Here is a 27311-nt window from a genome sequence, read left to right as displayed (position 1 = left end):
TGACTAAGTCAAAATACTCTACATACCTTCAATAAAAATGCAAAAAAAAACATTTATTTCTTCTATATTATCATTATTAAAGTGACTATGATTACTATTTAATATTGTGTATTCTTTCTTTGTTTTTTCATTTTTAGCATAGGTAATTTTTTAATTGAATTTGAAATTCATCTTCAAGACACATTGTTGTATCTTGCAAAATTGCATGAACCCACATTGCACAATACAACTCACATTGTAGTATATTGTTTGCCCTTACCTTACTCTGATGACTTGCACTGAATGGTGTCAGCCAAGGCAGCATGGTCTGAACAATAGCTGCTAATAGCCAGCTTCAAGCATGCTTCCAGATGATCATCAGTCATGGCATTTAGATTTAATAATCCATGTTGGAAAAGGCTGATTTGCACAAATAGGTGGAACCAAATAATGCAGTCAGGGAGATGGCACATTTGGATATTCCCGCTCTGTTAGTAAGTTCCAGAACTGTCCATGAGCCCTGAACTTTTTATTCCCTTTAGTTAAAATGAATTGGAGGCCAGTGACGCAGCAAGTTAAATGCACAAATTGGCGTGATTTAACGCGCATGCGTAATTTGTCAAAAGTTCAGACGTCAGATTGGCTACCCTGTATGTCAATCAAAAGACAAACGTCATAGTTTTGATGGATCCCCGACTATTTGAATATCATGCGATCTACCCACAACTCCTTCGCGATCGACCAGTAGATCGCAATCAACATATTGGGCAGCTTCCATAAATAATTTACTGTAGATTTTTAAATTGTTACAACTTAAATTATAATTTTACACCCCAAAATACAAGTTGTGCTTTTTTCCTAGTGTATGATCTCAAAACGTTAGAAATAAATATTTCTAAAGTTCTTTAAGTTATCTAAAGAACAGCTGATGAACTGTTACCAATAAATCAGTGCCATGTTAAACTGTCTCGAACAGTCGGCCTTCTAATATAGACAATCTGAACTTGACAGTCAATTCAATGCTGCGGGGCAAGAGGCCAAAATTCTCGAGTTCCAGCTCTGTTTGAGAAAAGATCAAATGCTCCTTGCAACAGCTGTGACATATGCATGCTCTGCATATTCAACCACTAGATGGAAACAATTGTCCATACTGACTAGCTTCACTGTGTAGCTACTACTATGTGGCTTTCATTTGGATTTTATGCAATTATTTTCAGACATTCTTACCATCTGGTGAATAAAACAAAGAGAATTTAATTTATTTCTAAGACAGAGAGAGAGAGAGAGAGAGAGAGAGAGAGAGAGAGAGAGAGAGAGAGAGAGAGAACTAAGTTGCAGATATTATATTAATCTATCTAGATATATATATTTATTTAGCGAGAGCGCATGCAGTATTGTCACACCAGAAGTATTTGAGCGTCCCCCGCCATCTGTGCAGTCTTCCCCCGCGTGGGGTGCCTCCGCTGAAACGTGAGAGGCACGCAACGACTCACGCCCCCTCCTCTCCTCTCCTTTCCCCTCCACACCTCTCCCTCTCCTTCCCCCCCAGACACAAGCCCTCCACCGCGGCTCTCCGGTCTCAGTGTGCGGCAGCCTAGAAGCGGCAGCACAAGCAACCGAAGACCGGAACGCGTGTCCTTCGTTTCCTCTCGCGGAGCTGACTGTCATGTGAAGGACTCCCCCTGCGCTTTTTTGAATCGTTTTGCTTCTTCTTCTTTTTTAAATCACGGACTTTTATTCCCAGCAAGAAGACTTTGTGTGATTTTAAGTGTTTGCTGAACGGAGTGACTCCAGCTTTCGTTATGGGGAAATAGCGAGGCTCTGACACTGTTCCAGCCCCATTTCTATCTTAATGTATATATGAAGCGACCTCTATTTTTGACCTCCACGATGAGCATGGATGGTTGTCCGCTGAAGGTGGCGATTTTTCTGTGGTGCCTGCTGGTAATTTCTGGCTCCAGCTTCGAGATTGGCTCGTACGAGCTGGAGAGAGGAAGACCGGCGAAGTGCGAGCCCATCACCATCCCCATGTGCGAGGGCATCGGCTACAACCTGACGCGCATGCCCAACTTCATGGACCATGACGACCAGAAGGAGGCTGCCATCAAGCTGAATGAGTTTGCCCCTCTGGTGGCTTACGGCTGTGACGTGCACCTCCGCTTCTTTCTGTGCTCCCTTTACGCACCCATGTGCACTGACAAAGTGTCCACCTCCATCCCTGCCTGCAGACCCATGTGCGAGCAGGCGCGGGAGAGATGCGCCCCCATCATGAAGAAGTTCAGCTACACCTGGCCCGACTCGCTCGACTGCTCCAAGCTGCCCACCAGGAACGATCCCAACGCCCTGTGCATGGAAGCCCCTGAGAACGAGACCAGAACCGAGGGCAAGAAAGGTGAGGGCATGCTCCCTGTGCCCCCTCGCCCTCGACAGGCGGGGACCAGCGGCGGGCGCACCTCGAGCGGCGGCAGCGGCTCCTGCGAGAACCCCGATAAGTTCCAGTTTGTGGAGAAGAGTCAGTCGTGCGCGCCGCGCTGCTCGCCTACCGTGGACGTGTTCTGGTCCAGGCGAGACAAAGACTTTGCCTTCATTTGGATGACAGTGTGGTCCATCCTGTGTTTTGTATCCACCGCTTTCACCGTGCTCACTTTCCTACTGGAGCCGCACCGCTTCCAGTACCCGGAAAGGCCAATCATCTTCCTCTCCATGTGCTACAACGTCTACTCGGTGGCTTTCATCATCCGCTCCGTGGCGGGCGCCGAGAACATCGCCTGTGACCGGGAGCACGGCGAGCTGTACATCATCCAAGAAGGGCTGGAATCCACAGGGTGCACCATCGTCTTCCTCATCCTCTACTACTTCGGCATGGCCTCCTCCATCTGGTGGGTCATCCTCACCCTCACCTGGTTTCTGGCCGCGGGGAAGAAGTGGGGTCACGAAGCCATCGAGGCGCACAGTAACTACTTTCACATGGCAGCGTGGGGCATCCCGGCTCTTAAGACCATCGTCATCCTCACCATGAGGAAGGTGGCCGGAGATGAGCTGACGGGCCTCTGCTATGTGGGCAGCATGGACTCTGGGGCGCTCACCGGCTTCGTCCTCATCCCCCTCTCATGCTACCTGGTCATCGGCACGTCCTTCATCCTCACCGGCTTCGTAGCGCTCTTCCACATCCGCAAGGTGATGAAAACCGAGGGCACCAACACGGAGAAGTTGGAGAAGCTCATGGTGAAAATCGGCATCTACTCCATCCTCTACACTGTGCCCGCCACGTGCGTCATCGTCTGCTACTTCTACGAGAGGCTCAACATGGACTACTGGAAGCTGAGAGGGAGGAAAGCCACGTGCGGCTCCTTCAACGGCCACGCCGGCGACTGCTCCTTGCAGGACTCTGTGCCCACCGTGGCCATCTTCATGCTGAAGATCTTCATGTCTCTGGTGGTGGGCATCACCAGCGGTGTGTGGGTGTGGAGCTCCAAGACCTTGCAGACGTGGCAGGGTCTGTGCAGCAGGAAGCTGGCGGACAGGACTAGCAGCAGGAAGCCCTGCAGCGGAGTCAGCTGCAGCAGTACCCACTGCCATTACAAATCGCCCGCCGTGGTCCTGCACATGGCCAAGACGGAACTGCATGCAGACACTCCCACTCATGTCTGACACCCGCATGCACGCATAAGGAGCTGCTAAAAAGACACCTGAGGGGAGGTGGGGGGGTCAAGATGGTTTGCAAAAAGGGACATGTTCAGTATTGCCATATTGTTCCGTGTAGTGGACCGTTAGAAGCGATTGTGGGATTTTTCTTCTACAAAGCAGCACAATTAGATGTATAAATCTGTATAAATGTTTATTTATTGTAAATATATTTAATTTAAATTCATCTTTTTGCCCTCACCGGATGTTGTGTTTGGATGCATTTATTCAAAAAGAGATGAAGTGCCTTTTGTAAGAACACCGGCTCTCGACTTTATTTTTGGATGACAAATAATAAATTTGTAAAACTTCAGTTCAACTCCGAGCGCCTGGCTTGTTGTCGTTTTGGAAACAATTTCGCCGCCTCTTGTGATGAATATTTCAGAGTTGAATGAGAGAATTAATATGTCACAAGTGAGCGCTCATGTCTTGTTTTGCTGATTTCTCTCTCTGGGAATGTCTCTGCAGCGGCTCTCGTCTCCAAATGCGTCCCAGAGGCGTCTCCGAAGATAATCCTCAAAGAGACTCGCTGATGAAAAGAGGGACAGACTGTGGCAAGCATGAACGTTTGCATCACGCCTTTTTTAAAATGCAGCAGCAGTGCACAGAAGAATATGTTTAATTAATAGCTGGTTTAATCACCGCTGTTGCTCTTTGCTGCTCTGCTTGAGCCCGGGAAAACGCTTTGATCATCCACGACGCATCACAGGCGCATTTCACCCTCATTGCCTGGCACCATTTTGCCACGACTTCTCATATTTGTGTGGTTTGAGCAAGGTGATGTAAGATTGGTATTTATATGTGGTTTGCGGTTGTGTCGATTGTGCTGAAGCTACTCAGCAGCGGCTGAATTTCCACATAAACTGCAAGACATTATCTTTATTTGACCTAACAAAACCAAACAATGCACCTTTTATTCTCACATTGAAATAATCACGAGAAAATGCCACGCTTGGCGTTATTTTCAGGATGAAAATAGCCCAATTTGGGTCCTGCAAATAACATCTCGGTAATGACGCCAATTTTATTACACACCTCCATGTTGGTGCACATGCTGTCAAATGGAGTAAATAGTTTTGCATCACAGGACTTCAACAATTTAAGCATTAATGTGAATTGCAGCCATAGTAAAACAGTGACTAAACATGATTGACAGCAGCGAGACTGATTGTTTCATGCCTGTGTTGCGCATTCGAGTGATAGCATGGAAAAACATGATAACCGGGACATTATTTTCATGTGCAGCGCCATTCTGAGAACATTGCCTTCAAGTTGGAAGCAGGAGTGGAGCATTTGCATTCCAGCAAAGTTAAAGTATCATTCTTGTATGACGGATTGTTCGCTGCGTATTGGAGTTTATGTGTTAATGAATTCTAAGTTCTTCGTTATAAATCAAAAAAACATGTCAACTAGGTGCAGTGTTCTGTGGATATGTGCCATGCCTGAGTTAGCCTCAATTACTTTCTCCAGAACAAGATGGGAGGGGGCGAGGGAGGGGGGGGGTCATCATCCTCCCCTTTGTGTGTTTTATTACCGGGCCAATGCAGACAGTGGTTCACGGTTTGGACTCTGGGACTGTGCAGATCACATTTAACTATTAAAAAGAGGTGTTTCGCTTGGAGGGAGTTCACAGCCGGAGACTCGGTTGGTGGTGTTTAAGCCGCATGTTCCACTTCATGGATGCCTGAACGGGGGCGCGTGCTCCGTCCCAAGATTACACTCCAGTGACATGACCCGGAGAAGCCGAGCACTTGCTGTGTGAGACACAAAGCAGCTTGTTCCACCTGCAGCCAGCACTTCAGATAAGACTGGAGCTGCTGTTTTTGGACTCAGTTTCTTCATTTGTTTCAGCTAAAGACATAAATTGGAAATGTGCTACATGCTTGGGAGAAATTTACTTGACTTTTTATTTTTTCCAACTTTTACTGCTATTTTTTAGTCTTCTTATTGGTAAACAAATAACCAGTGTCATTTGTAGACATGATGTCATTCAGTAAATAGACATTAACAGAAGATTGAATATTATTGGGCCAAAATGACATCTGCTAAAAGTAGGCCAGGCCTAGGTCAAGGCATTCTATATCAGGAAGACTGATAGTGACATGTTGACGTGTTTTTGGTACTTATGCATCGCCACCGACCCTGAGTTGGTAAATTAATGATTGATGTGTGTATTTAATAAACATTAATTCCACAATTGAGTCACTGCTCTGGATTTAATACATAAAATGTGAATAATTCCAAAGAAACAGCGCCATCTATCTTTAATCTCCTTCAAAACATTAGATAAGCAGGATGTTATTGTTTCTTTTTCCACCAATATGCTCTCAATCAGCACATACATACTGTCGTTCCAGCTCATTAGAAGCTAAATTTAGTTTCTCGTTTTACCAAAGGAAGAGAAATCACACAGCACAACATTTCAGATAGACGCAAAAAGGAAGGTTCAGTCCAAAAACAGAGTTTGTTTGAGCTGCGGCTACTTTGGCGCCAGAGACGTGTCTGCCGGGAACACCTTCAAAACTCACACACGCACACACACACACATGAGTGTACACAAATACACACACACCTGAGGTCTGCAGTTTGGGAAAGGAGCCATCCAATCATCACTAGGCTCATTCTGGAGAAAACTCCACCCCATAATGTCCACTTTCAGGAGTAAGCTCAGCCTCGATCGAAACATTTAGTTTGGCTAAGACTCCACGCTGTTTTTCTTCTCTTGCTCTGGCTCACGCAGGAGGCTTAATAGTGTCAGCGTCAGTCGCACTGGGCAGCTCATTTGTCTGGGTCAAAAGTTAAACTAAAAGTTAAACTCCCGGAAAAGGTGGTGCACTCCCTTGTAGATCTATCAGGGATTGTTTCATTCTGTCTACAAGAGTTTTCAAAATGTACTTAGAAATGCAGCGTGAGATTATTTGGATTAGGATTAGCAACATTTGTTTTGATGAAAATTCTTAAAACACCGCAGCAGTTTATCTGCTGACACCATGTTATTGTCTGCACAGGAGAAATCCATGCAGCTGGTCATGGGTCTGATTAAAGTCGATCATTATGGCAGCAATGTGCCTCCCTCATAGACTCTATCCCTTTGCCCCCCGGAAAAAAAAAACCAGGAGAAAATAAAGCATCCTTCATTGGCCTGCCCTCCCTCCCCTGGCAGTCCTTCCCCCCTCCTTGAGCACTATCCCTTTCCTGGCCTGTTTTGATGTGCAAATGAGTTCATTGAAAACCTGCAGGCCCCCAAAGAGACGCTTACCATGAAAATGTGCTAGTCGGAGAACACCCGAGTTCACACAGCTCGTCACACCACGCAACTGGACTCTAATTAGACACCCAGTCTGCCACTGCTGCTACACCAAGACCCCCCTGCCACACACACACACAGTGACCCATCATGCCGCACACACAAACACTGACGCAGTCATCTCAGAGGTGAATCGTGGGTGAAAGCACACCGGCGTGAATTTGGCTTGACGTTGATTTTCTGAAATGAGTATCAAGAGATCAAATTGTTGGTATGAGAGGTTGTCACGTCGGAGTAACGAAAGTCCACAAATATGGAAAGTTTGTTGATTGGCTTTGAACAAGTGTTCTGATTAGCAGTGGCACTTTTAAATTCATATATAAATTCTTCTTTTGGGTTGAAGACTTCTCATTTTATATGCTGTCTAAAAACGTCAATAAGTTTAAAATGGTTTGGTTAGCTTTGGATCAAATAGACAAACCATTAGCTTGTCACTATCATTATTCATTTTCATTATTTGTTTTGAAAGCATAAATACAAAAAAAAGTTTTTCAGTGCAAATATTCTGCTTCATAACTGAACTTGAGCTAATTCAAAGTTTTTGTGCACCAACATGAGTTTCAAATTTTTAAATTAACATGAGCCTGAACTCTAATTTATTGAGATGCACCTGCATTTGGAAAATGTCACCTGGCATCTACTTTTAGTTCAGCTTAACGTGCATCTAAAGAAAAAGTTTCAAATATGTTTCTATCTATTCATTGTATTTTTTTTCGGAATGATACTTTTCTCTCATGTCCTTTGATCGGAAAGGAGAAAACAGAGAAGTGAAGCTGTTTCCTCCGTCTCTCTTCACCCCTGTGCTGTTTGCCTGTGGCTGAAGCGTGCATGAGTCTGCTGTGAAGCCCACAGCCTTTCTGTGATCACTCTTAATCTCCTTTGCCACTCTGCTGCCATCTCCCCACATATGCATTCATCTCATTTCCAAAAAGTCTTCTCTGCCTCTTCTTCCTTTCTAATTAGGCAGCGTCAAGATTTCACGAGTCACGCTTTGGTGTGGAGCAGCAGGAGAGCGAGGTAGCTCTTTGGGAAGATGGGGGGGGGGTCACCGACGGCGAATGTTTGTTTGAGGGTTAAATCACGGCGGGCCTTTCATCATGTTGTTGTGTTGTATGATCAGAGCTTTGGGATTATGTAGGTCAGACATTTGAGAGTGAGAGCGCCGCTTTTGTTACTGCCATTTTTATTCAGTTGCTAGGCAGCACCAGCTCTAATCTCTTGTTCCAAAGAGTGTCTCCCCAGAGAAAAAGCAACGGAGCAGGAGTTAAAAAGGACGAAAAAAATGTGAAAAACAGCATCAACAAAGAACACAAACGCAATGCAAGGGGCTGCTTTTGGGGGCTCACTAAAAGGTGGGAGTGGGAAAGGACAGGATGTGGGCGTTTGGAACTTGTTATCTTGGGCCATGTAAAATCACTTTTTTTTTTCTCAATGCCATCGATTGACTAATCAATTAATCACTTCACCACTACATCACAATCTTCATTCATCTTAACTCATTGATGCCACCAGGGCCATCCCAGCCAGTCAGGCAAGCCGCGCTCTTGATCTTCCCTCACTCACAAGAATTATAATGTGTGCTTTTAAAATGCTCAATGAGCACCTGAGCTAGGTCGCTAACGTCAGCTATTGCTTGTATATTTTATATCAGTCATTTTCAGACGATGACGAGAAAGTCCACAGACATAACTTCTTAGAAGTTCTTCTAATCGTATATTTATTTGGGGGACACGGAAAGAAACCATAACGACAAAGTAAGATGCGGCCTGCAAACAAAAATGAGTTTGACGCCCCCTTGGTATAATAACATTAAAATGATCAATTTGACTTTTGGTGTGCTAGTCCAAGAGAGGCGTATGCCTGAATTTAAAGTGTTTCAATTGGAGGTCACACTATATTAACTCCCACCTTAACATTTTTACATTCGTTGATAGCAACGACGAGTTTTGCACATATGTGGAAATGGACCTCAGGCTTAGGAGTAAAGCTTACGGTTAAGAAGGACGGTTTAAGTGGTTGGTAAGCCGGAAATAAAATGGATCAGAAGCACTTGGATTTGAGGCTGGCTTGTCTGTGAAATGCGTCTGCTGGCACAGTGTAGCTGCAGTGCATCCTAAAAATGTGCTCTTGTCACACACAGTCATCAAAGGCTCACCCGTGGGCTCTGTGTTCTGACGGAGGAGACACAATCCTACATAGATCTGATATTCTCCCTTGCACAGACTTTGATTTGGAGTTTTCAACTTTTTGTTCTTGTCTGCTTTTTTCCCCCACTTTTTGACTTGGTTACCTTTCAGTTTGAGTGGCTTTCTTCTTGAACTTTCTAGACGACGCTCAAACTTGGTGCTGGCTCCCGTGTCGCTTTAAACCATTTGACTGCTTTTAATCATCGTCTTGTCTTAACGCTGACAGTAAATGGAGCTTTTAACAAGGAATAGTTTTTTTTTTTTTAAAAGTCTTGAGTTTCAAATGTGTTACAAGAGTGAAACCTTGGTGTCGTTTGTATTCTTGTAGAAGAAGAATATTTGAAATATCACTTCAATTAATACATTTTATATTCAGTTGGCGATTCAAATTCTATCTCCCAACCCCCTAGCATCCCCTGTCAAACACTTTTAAAAAAAAATAATAATAATTTATTGCTTTGATAATAATATTAATAATAATAATAATAATAATCATAATAATAATAATAATAATATTTTTTTACTGATGCAAGCTACGCTGTTCCATGCAGTGGTAACAGTCATCTTGTCTAACAGATATAAATTTATATTTTTGCCAATGGTGCAAACATTTGGCTTTGAAAGTTGTTTTCATACCATGGATGTAAATTACATGACTATCTCTCTTAAGCAGTAGACACATTTTGGTCAAACATTCCGTCTGAGCAATATACAAGTCCGTTGTGAATAAGCTCCCGCGTTCTCATGAAGGATGTTAAGAGCTAATTAGGGATAGGCGATGGAGGTGGTAGCTGTGGAGAAGAATGGGGGGCCTCATTGCACGGCCGGCTGAAACTTGCTTCGTGCAAATGAAACTGTTAATGAACGTCTGCACATGTTGTGAGTAACCAGTGAGGTTGTCCAGTGTTGTTTGTGTTTTGTGGAGCAAATGAGACAGAAAATTCAATGGGACACTTTGGGACAGTTCAAACACATTTGGCGCATAAATTTCCCATCATCAATTAAGTTTCTTTTTCCGGCCAGGACTGTTGACTCAGGCTGATCACTGTACATTAGCCAGTCTGTGTGGTAAAAGGAACCAGCTGGGGCCACTCACACTCAAACACTGGACCTTTTGTCAAAAACTCAGCCCCCTCGCAAGTCAAATATAAACCTTGTTGCACGAGAGAGATACTCTATGCGGAGGCAGATATTGTTCCTATTGTGGCGTGTCAAAGCTGACACACCAAGTCCAACACGGTACTGAATAAACTGTGGTTTGTGTATATTGTGTAACCGTAAGCTGTGGAAAAGGAGCACAGGCAGCAGTCTGTGATGATCTTGGCGGCCGGTAAAAAAATTGGCACGCAAAGCAAGACCTGGAACGGCAGCCCCGCATGCGGCCCTTCCCCTCAGGATAAGAAGTTCTAGTCAAGCAGGGGGAGCCAACCTGCAGAGATCAGCCTTCCTGTTCGCACCTCGTCACGCAGACCCGGCCTTGTTGTTACGGCACGAGACATTTCCTGTGCTTGTGTTAAGGGTTTGCATCTGGTCTTGTTTACTAGCCAGGCTACAGGCTCATTAAGAGCTCCTAGGCGGATGTTTGGCGGCTCAAAGCTTATTAACAGGCTCCAAACCAGAACCCAACTGGGCAGCGTGTTGTAATGCAACAAATGGTTTTCAAAGCACGATCAGTCAGGCCCATGCAGTGCTCATGTGTCCCTCTTCCATCACATTGCATGTCATTGAAGTTTTTTTTTTCCACCCCCTTTGGATGTCAAAGATAGTAACAGGCAGCTCTCTGCTCCTCTTTAATATATTCAATAAACTTCATGAATGAACCAAAACCAACATGACTCATCTGGATACTTTATTGTAGTGATCACTCCTCTTTTGTCGTATTTCCAAACCAAGCAGCTGAATATTACTGACAGTCCCAACCTGTTTTAAAATTCAAATTATTTCCTGAAAAACAGAACACAGCAGTGTTCAAGTTTTTTATTATTATTATTATTACTAAGCTGTGAATAATACATTTGTTGGAGACTATATTTAGCCACAGCTTACTAAATGTGGTTCTCCAGTGAATATTTACAGGTGGTGTATGTAAAGATGACGTCAAACCCAATAGAAGTGATAGCTCAGGCTCTGCATTGCAAATGTGACTTAGCACTTTCCATGCACCCTTATAACGAGGAATATTCTTCCTGAGAGTGAGCATTCCCCATGGTCAAAAGTTTTAAATTAAAGTTGTTGTCCTTCCTACCTGTGTCTTCTCAAAAGTTACGACACAAGTCCTTCCATTTTCTACAGTGTCAAACTTATCGTAGTCATAGTTTCCTTCGGAGGGCCATTAAAATTGCCAACCCAAATAAATGTATGAACGTCTCATATTATTAATTGTATCGGCTTCACAACAAACTTCAAATATTTAAAAAATATGAATGGTAAAAAAATTGCAAGCAATATCTCTAATTTTTAAAAATGAAAACATTTTGTTATTTTAGTATCGACATATGAATTTGGTGCATAATTTGTCTTTACGGGCCATATAAAATGATGTTGTGGGCTGTATCTGACCCCCGGGCCTTGAGTTCGACACCTGTGGTGTGGACCGCAGCGTTCTTCAAGCAAAAAAAACCAAAACAGTGCAGCAGAGGACAAAGCAAGGAAGGATTGAGCGACCTTCACCTCCCTGCTAACACGCACGCACATACTATGTAATGCTCAACATAATCAAACACTCACACGGCGTGACACGCAAAACAACCAAACACTCATGTGGGGCTGCGCTACTAAAACAAACCCCACGCTGGAACCCCCGGCCCCAAAGAAAGTGGCGTTGGAGCTGAAGGAGGCGGATGTGAGGACAGCCAAGAGCTTTGGGTGTTTATGCTGAACAGCCAGAGAGTGGGAAACGCACGGAACGCGATCCTCATGTTTTCCTTACCCCGGCTAATCCGACAAAACGACAGACGAGTAGATTCCCTTACAGAAAAAGCTGCCACTTAGATATTTATCCTCGCAAAGGCAAACTTCAGACCCTGGCGGGCTCTTTTCATATGAGTGGGTGTGAAACTTTGTAACATTTATTTGGGTGTGCGGTTTTAATTAAAAAGGGAAAAGTGATGCCCGCCAGGCAACCTCCTCCAGATTCGTTTCTCCTCTGAGCTCCATCTGAGCATGGACTGTAGAAAAAAAAAGTTGTTATGAGAGAAAAATGAGTCAGATTTAAAAAAACGACGGAAGGAATTCATAAGATAAGATACAAGGAGTACCTTCGGGTGCTCACTACGTGGAATATGCTTGCTTCCTCCTCAATGTCGGTTACACGACATTTGTCAACTTATTGCAAGATTTTTGTATTATATGATTTTCTACTTGGTGTTAAATGTCAGAAAATGAATGCCCTCGAGACAATTTTGTGCTTGTGTTAAAATACTGTATATTGCTTTGTGGTCACGGTGAGAGCAGCAGTTCACGAGTGAGCTCATGTTATGTTCTGCCTCTGGATACAAGCACTAGGCCTACATTTATGATCTGGCACATAGAATTCCTTATCATGTTACACTAAAAAAAGCAGACTGTATGTACAATGTGTTTATAGCAACACAGGTAATAAAACCAAACCTCCCATCTATCAGTTGTGATTGGCTCGAGTACAGTAAATGTGTCTATGAGACCTTAGTGTAGTAACATTTTTTTTTTTTACATCTACATTTGCAAATCTCCAGCCTTCCTCCATGCAAAAAAAAAAAACATACTGTATGTGAAGTTGATTACATCAACACACAACAAAAGTAAATAAAAGAGCTATATCAGGGGTGTCAAACTCATTTTTTTCGCGAGCCACACTGTAGTCATAGCTACTTTCGGAGGGCCATTATGACTGTCACCCCAAATAAATGTATGAGCAACTCATATACGCTAAAAGCTACAAAACAAACTGACAAATAACTCGTTTTTAAATCAGACGAGTAAAAACTGGTCAAATATAAAAAAAAAGATATTATTAAAAGTGAAGACAATTTGCAATTCTAGTCATGACACGAATTTGATGCACAATTTGTCTTCGCGGGCCACATAAAATGATGTGGCGGGCCGTATCTGGCCCCCGGGCCTTGACTTTGACATCTATGAGCTATATTGTCAGCGTACAACTGATTCACTACGAAATTAAGATATTCTACCAGTGGGAGCAATTCAGGTTTCGGTGTCTTGCTCAAGGACACTTCATGGTCATCAGGGAAAAAACTGCAAGTCTGGAGACAAACACGGAGCAACATTGCCTTAAAATTCTGCTCCAGGTGAGGTTTGAACTCACAACCTCGGCATTGCTCTACAATGTACTGTCATATAAGTACCGCGCGCTAACCGATTGCGCCACTGGAGCTGGTGTGTATACATGTGCCATACACTGTGGGCCCTTGTCTGCCATGCATCTGCCTCCCCTGATTTGGACTCCTGTCGCCTTCGTAGTGAAGGGCCACTCAACCTGGGTGAATATTCTTTCGCTCACATCTGCTATGAATTTAGCAGAGGCCAGCCATTCAAAGGCTCCTTTATGGAACTATCGGCAGCACTGTGCCGGCCTATTAAGACGCAAGCACACCTTTGCACACACATTGCCTGGTTCACATTCACACTTGGATCGAAATTGATACATTTATGTTATGATGTGTGGCACTTTTCAGTTCTGTTGCTGTCTTTGCCTTGATGGTGTAAACATATGCACACACACCTCCCTTCTTTTTCACTCAAGCAAAAATTAAGACTGAACTGAAGTTAGCCCTGACAGCTGCAACTTTTTTTTCAAGTGAGTCATTCGCTGGAGAGACGAAGGAGTGGTTAGTGGTCCATTGCACACTTTAATCTATTTATTGCGGACCCCCCCCCCCAGCCCCCCGCCACAAGGCATATGCACACTGTACGACTTCAGAAACATGAGATGGTAGAACAGCAGGCTATCATGTACTGTAACTACTCTGCAGTACAGCAAGATGGAGAAAAAGGAGAAAGTTATACACGTGCAAATGTATTTAAATAGTGTGTTTACAAATTGCATATTTTCTTGTTTTTTGCATTTTGCCTCACAATGGAAATGTTTTGCCACCCTAGTAAATCACAATTAAGGTACTAGAAGTTAACTCTATTCATGGGATCAACATATCTCAATGGCTTTTTGTGATATATTGTGTGTTTGTGTGCGGCTTCACAATTAATTATTAATGACAAGATGCTAATTGCAGAAACACAATGTGGTCGGTCGGACAAACAACTTTTGGTAACAATGGATTTTTGCTCTGCATTCCAGAATTGAGGCCTATTTATTATTCTTTCCTCTTACATAAAACATTGGGATATTTCCTTATTGCAAAAAAAGAAAAAAAAACTGAATAAAAGGGAATAAAAGCGTGATGTGGCTGATAGATGTGTTGTGAAAAGGAACTGAAGCACACAAGCATTGGAGCAAGTTAATTACATTCTGCTAAGCTTTAAAAAGAATTGCGGGATATATTTTGGAGCTTGACTGAGCAGGAAGATGAAGCCTCAGTATGAATCATGAAAGGGCCTCATCCCACTTATTACATCGACAAGTCTGACTGCCTTTCATCTCTCCCACAGCACGCTCATCCAATTGTTTCCGCCACCGTATCTGGATCCCTGAGTTCAAAGAAATCCTCGGGTGACTGGCTTTATTCTCCCGCTTCCTTTTGCTTATTTGCTTATTTTATCAACATGTTTCAGGAGGACCCACAAAGTTGTGAACAGCAATACCTTGCACGTAGTGTAGTCGTTTGATGAGAGGCCAGACGTGTGTGCATCGTCGTGTTGACGCGTGCTGTTGAGAGGATAAATGACTGATATGCAAATATGCTGTTTTGGGGGGGGGGAGTTCAGTCTAAGAGAAGATTTCTTTCAGACGAGTGCCGGATCTCTTTTGGGATGAAAACTCCCGAGAGAAAATGGCATCCTCTGAACTCGTCCGTTTCTACTCTCACCCACTTTTCTTCCTTCATGTTTTGGTTATATCATCAAAGCAAGAGGAAGCACATCAGTGGAGAAAATTGGGGGAAAAGACTGTGATTTTTTTTTTTTTTTAAATAATGCATTAATAATAACATGCACTTGCAAGCAAAAAGCAAAGCGAAATTTAGGGCATTTCACTTCTCGGTCATGTAAGTTGACACATAGTTTTCAGGGCATCTTTATGCTCTGTAAGGGAATGTGTGACTTCTTTTTTTGGCACACGGTTGACTGAGCTCTGTCTGCTGTGCCTTTCTGTGACATAAATCACATTTACGTTCAGAGCTTCATCATGACACCTTGACTCTGTGATTTGTGGGACAAGTTGCACAAAAAAGCCATAGGCCTATTGTGACCCCAATTTGGATTTGCGCTAGCTAGAGATGCTTTGGAGCTACGTTTCTTCAGCTTAATGAGGCCTAGGATAAGGAGGAGCGTTATTTTCTCTAAGAATTCCTTTACAATTTAAGTAACACTGACTTCTGATGTGATATTTTTATAAACTAAGTTGCATAGATAATAATTGACAGGTAGTTGTGGTTGAAGTTGTGCAAACTGCATCGCATCAAAAAGTCTATTATTGGATAGCACCGACTATACAGTTGCTAAACAAATTACCCACAATATCGCTATGTAAATGAAAAAAACTTTGTAACACGTGTCAAACAAATTAGGTGTTATTTTCGAAGAAACATTTTTGATACAGCTGTTGCATTAGATTTTAGAATTGGCAAGTGGTCAAAATGGAGCCTGTTGCTGTCTGTTTTGTGTTGACTATTTTCAGAATAGAAGAAGCTAAACATGACTGCAGAGCATTTAGCATCATGTCTGGCAAGTCAACACACACTTGTTCTCTCCTCACCGTACACCACAACTGACTTTGACCTCAGGTAAATATTTGCTGGGCAACTCACTCCTCCACGTCCACAACCACATGCCCTCGTTGTCAGTTTGTGCAGAGTTCAGAGGTCAATTTGAGCACAGCCAGTGTTTTTTTTTTTTTTTTTTGAGAGTGGCACACCTGCTGCTGATTTTCACCCGTTTTGTAAGAAGAACCCATTTGAAAGTTGAAAACTACACTCATTGCTGTTCTTGCCTCCAAATGAATTGGAAAAAAAATACACTGAATTTGTAACTCTTTAATCCTAATCACATTTACGACGCTTTGTCCACTATATAAATTATGAAATTCAAAGAGAAACAATGACTAGCCAAAATTAAGTTTTGTCAAGTGCACATTTTTTCTGGTGGCTTTGGCTCCATTTGGTTTTCACCATTGTAAGAAACTTGTTTAAAATAAATTTTTTGAAGGATGAAACTATCCTTCAAAAAATGTATTTTAAACAAAAACTAAACTATGAGATGTCACTAAATTTTTCATTTATTGACAAATACAAGGACAACTGCAGTCTTGCTCATAGCCTTTATTGGAAAACCTTTACACATAATTACAACTTAAATCTGCCTAAACTATAAATACACATATAAAAAGAACTGTGTAAAAGAGTCAGTTCTCAGCTTGAGGGGGCAGTCAAATTTCACTCATTGGTTGTAAGAATGGAGTAAAGCAGAAACACCCAAACATTAAGTCATGAGGGAAAAAAAACACTACGAAGAAATTACGTCACAGGATGAACACAGGAAGGCTATAGGGCAGCGTCTAGGCTGATCATGTGACAGAAAACCTACACAGGAGAATATTCAAGTGAAGTGTAAATGACATTTTACATTCCCCGTATAAAAAAAAAAGTGGCTACATAGGCATGAGCAAAGCTGTGAGTGAATCTGAAGATAGGAGAGAAGCGCCACCTGGTGGCTCACTGAACACGTCCACCGAAGAGCTGCATTTTGATTGTAATAAATGGTTGCTGAGGTGTTCTGCGGTGTTCTTTACAAAAAATCGGCCACTTTTGCCAGGAAACAGTTAAAAAAAAATACCAAACATGTTCTCTGCACAAATAGAAGAATCCTGATTTCACATTAATGCAGAATCCTGATTTAACATTAACGTAGATTTGCCTTACAAACCCCAAATGAAATGTGCAAAAAATATTAACTCTTCAAAAATACCCATATTTGTTGTTTTACAAATTTTTATGCACATTTTTTATCAAAGTGGTCCTGCAGTTGCTGGCTTGTTTGGTACATTTTACACAAAGTAGTGCACTTCACGTAACCTTGAGGTACCGCTTTGTTTAAAGTGGCAGGCCACTACAGAACCAAAAATCCAAATGATGACACTTGCTTGGTCAGCCTGCTGGTTCCAAAGTCACATTTGGGCAGTACAGTACAACGCAGCATGTGACCAAAGGATTTGAGAAATTAAGAAAACAAATGTATTGTACAAAATTTGCATTTGACTGAGGCCTCCCGCAGAGATATTAAGTATGTCATTGTACAATATTTAAAGTGTCCATGGTGTGCATAAGGGGTTTGTAGCCACACGTACACGAGGTACCCCACTCAAAGAATGAAAATCGCTGCACAACTGTGACATTGGGACATTTTTAAAAGCCCTAAGAAAGTGACAAGGCTCCTTGTGCTTCTTGTCTATGTCTAATTTTTCAATGAGGGGGATAAAAAAAAAAAAAAAAAACACACCAATAATACAGATTACAAATATAAATCCTTTTTGAAAATTATGAACAGAAATTCAAGAAGACAAAGAGTCATTGTGAAGTTTGATTCCCTGCTGGCTGATGGAAAGGAGTCTGATCACTTGGACAAGAAATAAAAACTCAAAAAAAAGAAGCCAAACGCACCCTGGGCTTCATGAGCGCTTCTGTCTCTTGGAATGTCGCTGTCGACCTGGCACCTCGTCATCGCTGCTGTCCTCGTCGACCTCCAGCCGGCCCCGCTGCTGCCGAGTTCTGCGAGTGTTCCGCTCACCGTTGCAATCCTGCTCCCTGTAATCCTTCCTGGCTGCTTTGGAAGCGGTCCTCTTACTTCTCCTCTTTCCGCTGTCCTCCTCTTCTTCATCCTCACTCTCCTCATCTTGTGCAGCTGCCCGGGTGTTTCTGCTTTTCTTTGCGCCTGACTTGCCATTCTGAATTCTTTTCTGCGAAAGTGCCCGATCCTCTTCCTCTTCTTCCTCCTCTTCTTCTTCTTCTTCTTCATCCTCCTCTGACGATACGGGAGCTCGACTGACGCGCTTGCGTGTGCGTCGTCGGAGGTAGCTGAGGCCGGGTAGCATCTTCTGGAGCAGCTCCGTAAAGGCCGTCTCCGTCTTGGTCATGCAGGAGAGCACGGTGCTGCCCTGCTCATTGTACTCCTCTGCATTGGAGAAGACCAGCTTCATGTCCTCCATGAAGTCTTGGCCGTGGCGATAGGAGCCTTGGCTAAATTTTTTCTGTATGGTCTGAAAATCCATGGGCTGCGAAATGATGTCCAGATAGTCCTCGGCTTCTTCTGTGGACACTGGGTCCCTGAGTGGAGTAAGAGCACCCAAGGTCAAACAGTCAGGAGTATGAAATCACTATTATTGCATATTATACGGCGATTCCATGGCCTCTTTGGGGGGTTAATTGTGTCACTTTAATTATGCAGCATAAATCCAGCCTAATTAATTGTTTAAAACGTTGTTGATCAACTTTTTGGAACATCTTCATTCCAAAAGTAATGTAGACTGCTTAAGAACTGTGGGGAAAAAAGGTCAAATGACTGAAACACCATTCACATCAGTAACTCACCTGAAGGGCCAGCTGTATCGAAACTTGGTCAGTTTTTTAAGGATTTCCTCACATTTCTCTAGCTCCAGTGCTTGTCTACGCACTCCTGACTGAGAGCTCTGGCGAACCTTCAGAAATGGTACATAAACATTTAATATGAACAAGTGAATATTTTGACAGTGTTCGGAATTTTGAAAAAACACACGATTGCCGAGAGAGAGTACAAGGACTGGATTGCTTTCTCACCAGTTCATCGATGTCTGCAGGGCTGCTGGGGCCAGTCCTCTGCTTGCTGCTCTGACTAGTAGAGGACGACTTCTTTTTGGGTTTACTTTTCTGCACGGCTGACGTTTGCTTCCTCTTCTTTCTTGGCCTCACTGTCAAGCAAAAATAAGACTTTTTTTTTTTAATTGAGAGCAGTTTCACTTCCAATGCAATACAGAAAAAAATAGCAAGTCCATTTTATTCTACACCCACTTTGTGACCACGTCTCGATTAAGTGTTCCTCTTTTCTGATACTCACAGCTGTGGCCCATGGCCTTGTATTCACACTCTTCCTCATCATCTTCCTCCTCGTCAGAGTCTTCCTCTTCACTCTCCTCATCTTCTTCATCGCTGTCTTGTTTGTAGTTCCTGTAGAGGACAACTCCATTGCTGACAATTTCACGGTTGAAATTTGAAGCAAAATGCAAAATAGTCACACTTACCTTGAGCGCGTGCCCCGTCTGGCCAATGTGGGCTGGCAGGCCGTGCACAGCCACTCGCCTTCGGGAATGCGGTGCAGCACTGGCCTCAGGCAGAAAAGATGGAAGGCCTTGTTGCATTCGTCACACAGTATAAGTTTCTCATCATCACCTGAGAAGGATTCAAAGTTTTATTCTTTCAAACAAAGAAAGTCATTCTCTCACAGTACACTAAGCTATGCTAAAGCAAACAATTTTGCGAGACCAACTGATCATTTTACCCTTTTTCCGACAAACTTTGCAACGGGCATTCTCGGCAGACATGTCCCACTTGATGCAGGCGTCCAACATTCCAAGCAGCACATGCATGCGGGAGAAGGTTTGGGCCTCCCGGATAGACGTCCTCCACTTCTCTAATGCTGTTGCCACCTAAGGGCGAAATTTTTGAAATAAACAATAGTTAGACCGCACCTGGTTAATAAATAAGGCTAGGTGGCACAACAACAAATAGAAGTAGGCAACGGTTGTTTAATGTGGCAACACTTGACATCTGAAGCCAGATTCAATTGGCTCAGGGGAGTGTTCTGATCCCAATTCAATGTTTTTTCTCTCACTATTTTGACCTATTCTCTTACCTTGGCCTCCTCTGCCAGTTTCTTTTCCTCATCTACCTCTTCGGCTTTGCTTTCTTCCCCTCCTTGCTTCTTCTTCATTTTCTGCTTGGGGGCCATGAATCCTTGCAAGAACTTCTTGATCACACATGCCTGAATGGTGATGATGGACTCTCCTAATTCTTTCAAGTTGTCCATTTTTTCCAGCTGTATGCGGATAATGCAACAGACAATCAATATCAGGTCATTTATGAAAAATTTGATGACCACACATGAAGAAAGAAAAAGTCTCCACGAAAGTTTGAATAGAGAGGGTTCCGCAAAAATTGGAAAACAGCATTATGTTATGACAGACCTTAGTAAATGCAGGTTACCATACACAATAAAAACCTGCTCACCTGATCTTCCATGTCCACGTCATCATCAAAGTAACCCAAGCCGCCCTTCAGGAGGCGTGAGGCTATCTCCTGAATATCACTGCGTAAAAATTTCAGTAGCTCCGCGTCCTCGTCAGGGACTCCTAAACCCACTTTGTCCTTTCGGGTCAAGTTGATGGAGTGTATGATGTCCTGGTAACTGTTCAAGGGCAATAACAACATAGTTACTATCTACAAGGTAGATAGAAATAGATTGACAAGAGAAATAAAATACACAACTATTCACCTGCTTTCTATCTTTGCCTTCAGTTCACTCTCTCTAACACCATGAGGATGAAGACTGTCCACCAATTCTTCCAGTTCGGCAGGACTGTCACAGATGAACCTGGCAATATTAGGAGATTAGAAATCAGATCGGGCTGGGGGGAAAAAAATGGCACACAAATTCTGAAACCAAAAGGCCAAGATCGAGTTGAATGTCAAAGACGAACCAGAGATTCTGTCCCTGCTTAGGAGTTGTAGTTTCTATACAGACGTCTGTTGCTGGCCCCAGTTGGGCTCCTTCATTATTAGCACCATCCACACTTCCATTGTCATCAGCCTCTACAAAAGGCATTTTGATAAGTTTGGCATGCTTATGGCTACAGAAATATTTTCTTCCTAATGTCAGAGCAGCCTCACCGTCGTCCTCGTCATCCACATCAGGCTCGTTTTTTTCCTCAAGAGGTGTGAAGCTATAGTCTATGCCGTCATGCACCCAGCCTTTCTCGATGTAGAGTCCAGGAACAACATCGGAGAAAAACCAATATCTGGACAAATGGACATATTATATCCTATTTCGCCATGTTTGCCAATATTTAATAGTCAAAATAATTCCACTGACCTGTTATGATTTCTGTCTGTGCCCAGTGGAGTTCTACGTAGGACCAGTTTGGCCTTTGTTATACCCTCTTGAAAATTCTTTTCCATGGTCGCTCTTTGTTTGCGCTGTCGCTCTTCTTCGGCTGCCACTTCCATGCGTTCTTGGGGATGACAATTCAGAAACAAATGAGTCCGGGAACCCAATTGCACTTGCCTACTTCACTGATAAGTGAATAACTGAGTATCAAGGAAAGCAGGGCTCACCTTTGTTTTGTTTGTCCATCTCCTCTCTTTCTCTCTTGGCCTGCATGCTCATGAGCTGCCTGCTCTTGACAGAGCTGATCATGTCCACCAACTCTATTTTTACCTCTTTTTTGAGCTCCTTCTTTGGATCCTCCTTTTTTTTCTTCTCATCTTGGGCTGTAAAAGAAATCATGCTTAATAAGTGATGCCAATGTTTTAATGAAATGCATTTTTATAATCATCAATTGCATTTTCAATTCACACTTTGGTTCTTATACAATTGCAATTTACCTTTGCCCTCAACCTCTTTTTGCTTTTTCTTCTCAGCCTTCTTGCGATTGGCCTCTTTCAGCATTGCCACGCGCTCCTTCCACAGTTCAGCGGTGCGTTGCTGCATGCCATCCACGTGGTCTTCCACGGAGTACGTCATCAGAATGCGGTGGCACAGGGCTACCAGCAAGCTGACTTTTTCTTCTGGCTCAAGCTCAAACACCTCGACAGTTTCGAGCTTTTCCAGAAACTCGCTCGTCACCACATCATCAAAGCCGCTCATGGCCATGTCCACAGACCCATGACCGCTCTCCTCACCTTGAGCATCAAAAGGACGCAAGCACAACCTCGCCAGCTCCGATACAGAGTGCAAGGTAAGGGGGATCTCCGATAAAGGGATATCGAGCTCGCTGTAGCCCTCTGCGAGCTCGTCTTGCAACAGCGTCTGAAGTAGCACCACCAGCACGCGGTTCAGGTAGTGGAAACCAGAGCGTACGCCGGCCAACGATTCCATCAGAGCCGTAGATGTGATGGGATACTTGTCATCTGGCATAAGAAGGCCTGCATAGCAATGAAGGAACTCCACAACCATAGCGACATCCCCAAACAGGGTGTTGGGCAGCCCCTCGGGCATGTCGACTAGCTTAAAGGTCGGCAACGTCTTGCCATCTTTGATTTCCTGGTCCTCGTATCGACGGGACTGTTCGAGGCGGAGTAGCATTTCCCTCTCGCGACGTTCCTTGGCTTTTTCCCGAAGTTTCTCTTTGAGATCATTCCGCCGCTTCTTCATTTCTTCTTGCTTTTCCTCTTCGCTCATGGCTGCCCAGCGTTTCTTTTGCTCCAGTCTCTCCCAGCGTTTTTCAACCAGCTCTTTCAGCTCATCGGGTAGTCTGCCACGGTCATCTGGTGACAAGGCCTTAGCAGCCTTTGAGATGAGGGCAGACAGAACACTCTTTTTGTCCTCTTTGTCCTTGTTCTCCTTATAGTAACGAAGAAGGTGGAGAGCCATTGGATGTAATGGTTTCCCTAGTTTGGGAGTGCCTGTGGAACTGCTGCGAGCTCGTTTTTTGGGGCTGCCAGCGGCGGGACTCTTAGCGAGATGCAGCAGGGTCATCTGCTTCATCTTAGGTGTTTTGGAACTTGCCTTTGCATCTTTTCTGGAAGCTTTAAGAATATTCTTATCACCAGTCTTTCCAGGTTTCTTTCCAGATTTTTTCACAGTTTTCAGATTAGAGGGACCTGAGCTTTTACCTTCTTCTTTCTTGGTGGTTCCAGAGTTCTTTACTTTTAATGGGGAACCATTCATTTTAATTTTCTATGTTAGGTGAAAAGCAGAGAAGACACAAGCACATTAGCGCTTTAAAGAGGAACACCCCAAAATATCAGATCGTGTCAATATTTGCATGCAATAAAACCTACCTGCACATGACCCCAGATGGTGGGACTAAGGGGCTTCCCGAGAACATCTTTCTTGCTTTTTCCTTTCTTCTCCCCTTTTTCATTTCCTATGTGCTCTCCTGGTGTACCAGGTGTCTTCGACTTCTTTCTAGGTTTACCTTCAGGAGAAGTCAAGCTCTTGCGCTTGGTAGAGGGATTCCCAGCTAAAAACTTGAGTCAAACAAAAATGTGAGATGATATCATTCACAACAGAATGAAGAAGAAATTACCAGTGCCGTCCGTACCTTGTGTGGGTCGAGAAGAAAGTCGCTGAATTTACTAGGCAAATTAAACTTTTTCACTAATTCATCTTCAACCACCCAGGGTGCACTCTCCCCCATGCCCAGCCTCTGCGCATAGTGTCTGATGAAGTAACGGATGATCTCTTTGGTCGGCGGGCGTTCCGTTCTGAAAAGACTGTCTGCTGGCACAGCACTGATTACCTGTGGCACCGGTCGGAAAGATTTGTCTTCTTTTAGTGTTTACGTATGCAACAAAATATTTCAAAGACCACATAAACATTGTCTTTGTTGACATAAAAACAAACCAAGAAACAACAACATACCTTGTCCTCACTGACGAGCTTGACATCATACTTATGAGGAAGAAACTTTGGAAGCGCCCACCTCTTTTTTTCTTCCTTCATGGCAGTGGGAAGTTTTCTTGGTGACCGCCGTGCCCTATCACCTGGAAAAGAAGAAAACGATTCGGTAATGAAGCAAAACTACCAGCAAAAGATGCATTGCGATGTTGGCTGTGCACATTTATTATCTAAATAGATTAGGATCGTGTTTTTTTTTTTTTATAAACACTGCAAACACACAAACATGCATGCAAGGACAGTCACAATGGGGCTCAAATGTGTGTTGTCCCATGATCTGTATACGGAAGGGGTTGATGGCTTGCTCAAGGGCACATTGGTAATGTATTGCAAAACATTTCGCTTGTGTCAATTACATTTCAAAAACAATCTATTAACAAAAGGCATCTGTAAAAGCATTTTAAATGCATTCAGCTCTCACTGTATAAACTTACTGAGACTCTCTCTCCTGCTCTCCTCCTCCCTGTGGGCGGGTTCCTTCCTCTGGTTCTCTTGACTGGCATTCTCTTTGTCACTGGATGGAGAATCACATGCACCTTCAAGCTTCTTCTCTGCGGCTTCACCCTCAGGGTGCTCGAGGGGATGGATCTTTGCCACCTTCGCTCGTAGACTTTTGTCTTGGCTCACCTTAAATAAAACATGTTCAAAAATATAACAAGCGTCAAAATGTGATTCTGCTAACTAGGTCAATCAATCAATCAATGAACAAATAAATAAATAGATAGATAAATAAAATAGTGCTTAAGAGGAACTATCTTTCGAAACATACAAGAAATAACTGCAAATTAAACTGACCGTGAAGTCACACTCTTCACCAACAGCATACTTTGTGAGGATTTCTAACCAGGCCATTTCAACCAGTTTGTCTAAAGACACTGTGTTGTGGTGGACCATCTCCAGGATGGGCTTCTCAAACCAGTGAGGATATTCCTCTTGAAGCCTGCACAGATAGAACAGTTAACCCATTTTGTGGTTAGAAATAACAAAACAAAAATGTATATGCATTATACTCGACTATTAGTACACGGGGGCCCGAGACCACCCATTTTATCAGTGTGCAATATCAGAGAACACCCATGTAGTGTTTATGCAAACACAATAAGATCCTTCGTTGGTGATGAGTTATGTAATTGTGTAGCACATAGTGTCTATGCTTGCAACTGCCTCATCTGATTTATGTTTGTTGACCCTCAGTTCTAGTTTAATTAAACGAAAGAGAAAGAATATCACTCGGTGTTATTTTAAATCCAGCTCCTGATCTAGAACAATGTATCATTTCCTCTCATCTCTTTCTACTTTGTCCACTCTATTCTCTTAAACTGTCAATTGTTCCTTACATTTCTATTTCACTGATTCTAATAAGCGAGCTTTTCTAAGACCAGAGTGGTTAGAATGACTCAATTGCACGCACATCCTCCAAAATAGAAAGAGAGGCGGAGCACCAGCTTGATCCAATCACAGAACAGCTTTAAGCCTCATGACCGTCACTGGTCTGAGAGTATGGCTTTGTCTTCACACTTCTAAAATATGTCACAACACTGAAATTAAAATGAGAGATACTGGAAATTGTGGATGCAATTGCACCCTAGTCAATTAAAGTTTAGTCTCATTGTGACATCTGCTCTAACTATCTGGCACACCACTACCACTCAGAATAGTAACAACACAACTTGTGAATTAATACTTACAATTCTGTGACTTCTTGTTCCTCCTCCCATGCTTCTTTATGCGTCAGCTGAATGCTTCCTGTACTCTTGCACGTCCAGATGCGTTCTTCATACCTCTGCAAGCGGGCCTCATACTCACTATTAACATTTTGTCAAGGACAACTTCAGCATACATGACCTATCTAGGATTCGTGTAGTCACAAATCATATTAGTCAAAATATGAAGGAGACAATTAACTTGTTAAGCACTTGGATGTCAAATTCAGTTTGACGGATGAAACAATAAGTCTATAGCCTGAAAAATAAAAGTGCATAAGACACACATTCAATTGACAAAGTATCTAATAGTTTTACAGCTAATCTGCAGCTTGTCCTACTGTGTTGACTATCACTGGAGACTTGGTGTAAACATTTTTTTTTTACTAAAGTGGGAAATAAACGGTACCTCAATAAGTCTTTCACACATCTCTCTTTGGAACTTATGGTTACCATATCACACTGAGGCTTCGCGTTAACATGTGTGAACGTGCTGTTGTGACATAACACCTACATTAGCATTGGGACTAGCATGCCCGGCTGGCGATGATGGTTGACAGCCGATTCGCAGAAACTAAAAGTAAACGGAACGCTTGCGGAACATATCCGATAAAGTGACTAAACAGAACAGGTAGATCTAGTAGTTTCTAAGGGTCGGGAAATTTTTGTTTTTAGCAAATGTTAGGCTAACACTCTTGTCATCGAGAAGAGCTAAAACCACAGAAAATGTCAGATCATAACAAAATAACAATATAAACAGCAGCACGAATTTGTACAAGGGTATGTGTGTTGTAATGCCGTCATTAAAAGACAAAATGCTCAAATAGCTACTGATGTACGGCGACAGTCGACACGATAGACCGCATCACATTTGGAGGATACTCTTTGTTCCTGAAGGCCTCCTTGGTGTGCTCGATGATGTAGACCTCCTCTCCCGGGCCTAGCGGCTCGGCTAGCGGCTTAGCTAATGGGTAAGGCTTCCGACCCAAAAGCGGTGCCATTATAAATCAAATGGCGGTCGCGCAATCAAATAATCACTTTAATACCAGTGTAAAATAATACGACCTTAACCTTTATCCCGGTGGCTGATAGCATGTATCACACTTTTACCGGTAGGCCTGCAACTCAACGTGTAGCAGCTAACTGGCTAGTTAGCAGCCCGAATTGCTATCGCGTTGCAAAACAAAACAGTGTCCCTTCTTCCTCGCCTCCTCATCGAATGCCTCTTCTCTGCTTGAGCAGGGACGCCATAGCTGTTGCAAATACGGTTCCAAATCCACAAAGTTATTTTTTCAAACTCGTGTCGAGATATTTGGCGAACTTTTATTTTCCCGGTTGACCTGTCAAGATGCAATCCGGTCCCTAAGTCAAATTCGCGGCAACAGCTCCACAGTCCAGCAGGCGGTCTGGCGCGAAGAGCAATTCGCTTATCAACTCAGCTGTACAAGATGAGGTCTCGATGTTTCTTCGACTTTTCTACTACTCCGTCTTCGTTTTACGAAAGTAAAACAATGCTGGTAGTGCTTGAAAATAATGTCTCGAAGAGGTTAATTCCTTGTCGAAATGGCGGGAGTTTCTCGAACACCGGCACAATTTCGCGCACCCTCAACTCTCCCGGGTCGTTTCCCCGGCAGCAAGCGGCGTAGCAACCGAGCCCCGCCCTTCCTTGGCAGCCATTGGCTCTTTTTGCCAGGC

The 27311-nt window shown here is 43.3% G+C and overlaps 2 protein-coding genes and 1 non-coding gene across 4 annotated transcripts; 1 reads left to right on the top strand and 2 right to left on the bottom strand.

Annotated features, from left to right (window-relative positions):
• Positions 1–1530: 1530 nt before the first annotated feature.
• fzd9b (frizzled class receptor 9b) lies at positions 1531–3982 on the top strand. The gene has a single exon (XM_088381463.1). The coding sequence runs from the start codon at positions 1840–1842 to the stop codon at positions 3628–3630; it is 1791 nt and encodes a 596-aa protein (XP_088237589.1). The 5' UTR covers positions 1531–1839; the 3' UTR covers positions 3631–3982.
• A 9452-nt stretch (positions 3983–13434) lies between these two features.
• On the bottom strand, positions 13435–13528 carry trnai-uau (transfer RNA isoleucine (anticodon UAU)). The gene is made up of 2 exons: positions 13491–13528; positions 13435–13470 (listed from the first exon to the last, which is right to left on the bottom strand). It is a non-coding gene; the product is annotated as a tRNA-Ile (tRNA).
• A 3043-nt stretch (positions 13529–16571) lies between these two features.
• On the bottom strand, positions 16572–27259 carry baz1b (bromodomain adjacent to zinc finger domain, 1B). 2 transcript variants are annotated; one of them, XM_088380484.1, is made up of 21 exons: positions 26499–27259; positions 25602–25718; positions 24709–24853; positions 24348–24540; positions 23878–23999; positions 23558–23755; positions 23295–23483; positions 21897–23190; positions 21627–21782; positions 21385–21523; positions 21183–21310; positions 20993–21104; positions 20788–20886; positions 20523–20700; positions 20149–20331; positions 19795–19942; positions 19538–19685; positions 19354–19463; positions 19077–19207; positions 18852–18958; positions 16572–18587 (listed from the first exon to the last, which is right to left on the bottom strand). In XM_088380484.1, exons 1-21 carry the CDS (start codon positions 26615–26617, stop codon positions 17933–17935), a joined length of 4671 nt encoding a protein of 1556 aa, XP_088236610.1. In that variant the 5' UTR covers positions 26618–27259; the 3' UTR covers positions 16572–17932. The 2 variants fall into 2 exon arrangements, with proteins under 2 accessions (XP_088236610.1, XP_088236609.1); XM_088380483.1 differs by having other exon boundaries at positions 20993–21310.
• Between the last annotated feature and the right edge of the window lie 52 nt (positions 27260–27311).

The sequence above is a fragment of the Syngnathus floridae genome, chromosome 7 (assembly GCF_059516105.1).
Source record: "Syngnathus floridae isolate MCC-2025c chromosome 7, RoL_Sflo_1.0, whole genome shotgun sequence".
Classification (NCBI taxonomy): domain Eukaryota; kingdom Metazoa; phylum Chordata; class Actinopteri; order Syngnathiformes; family Syngnathidae; genus Syngnathus; species Syngnathus floridae.
Note: the sequence above shows the minus strand (reverse complement) of the source record. Positions and strands in the feature narration are given on the sequence as shown.

What these genes read in the sequence shown, in the direction of transcription:
- fzd9b (XM_088381463.1), top strand. Translation starts at nt 1,840, where the DNA reads ATGAAGCGACCTCTATTTTTGACCTCCACGATGAGCATGGATGGTTGT.
- baz1b (XM_088380483.1), bottom strand. Translation starts at nt 26,617, where the DNA reads ATGGCACCGCTTTTGGGTCGGAAGCCTTACCCATTAGCTAAGCCGCTA. An exon ending in GAGCAGGAGAGAGAGTCTCA is followed by an intron (nt 24,000 to 24,347) that starts GTAAGTTTATAC and finishes CTTCTTTTCCAG; the next exon opens with GTGATAGGGCACGGCGGTCA. An exon ending in AAAAGAGGTTGAGGGCAAAG is followed by an intron (nt 21,783 to 21,896) that starts GTAAATTGCAAT and finishes TTTCTTTTACAG; the next exon opens with CCCAAGATGAGAAGAAAAAA.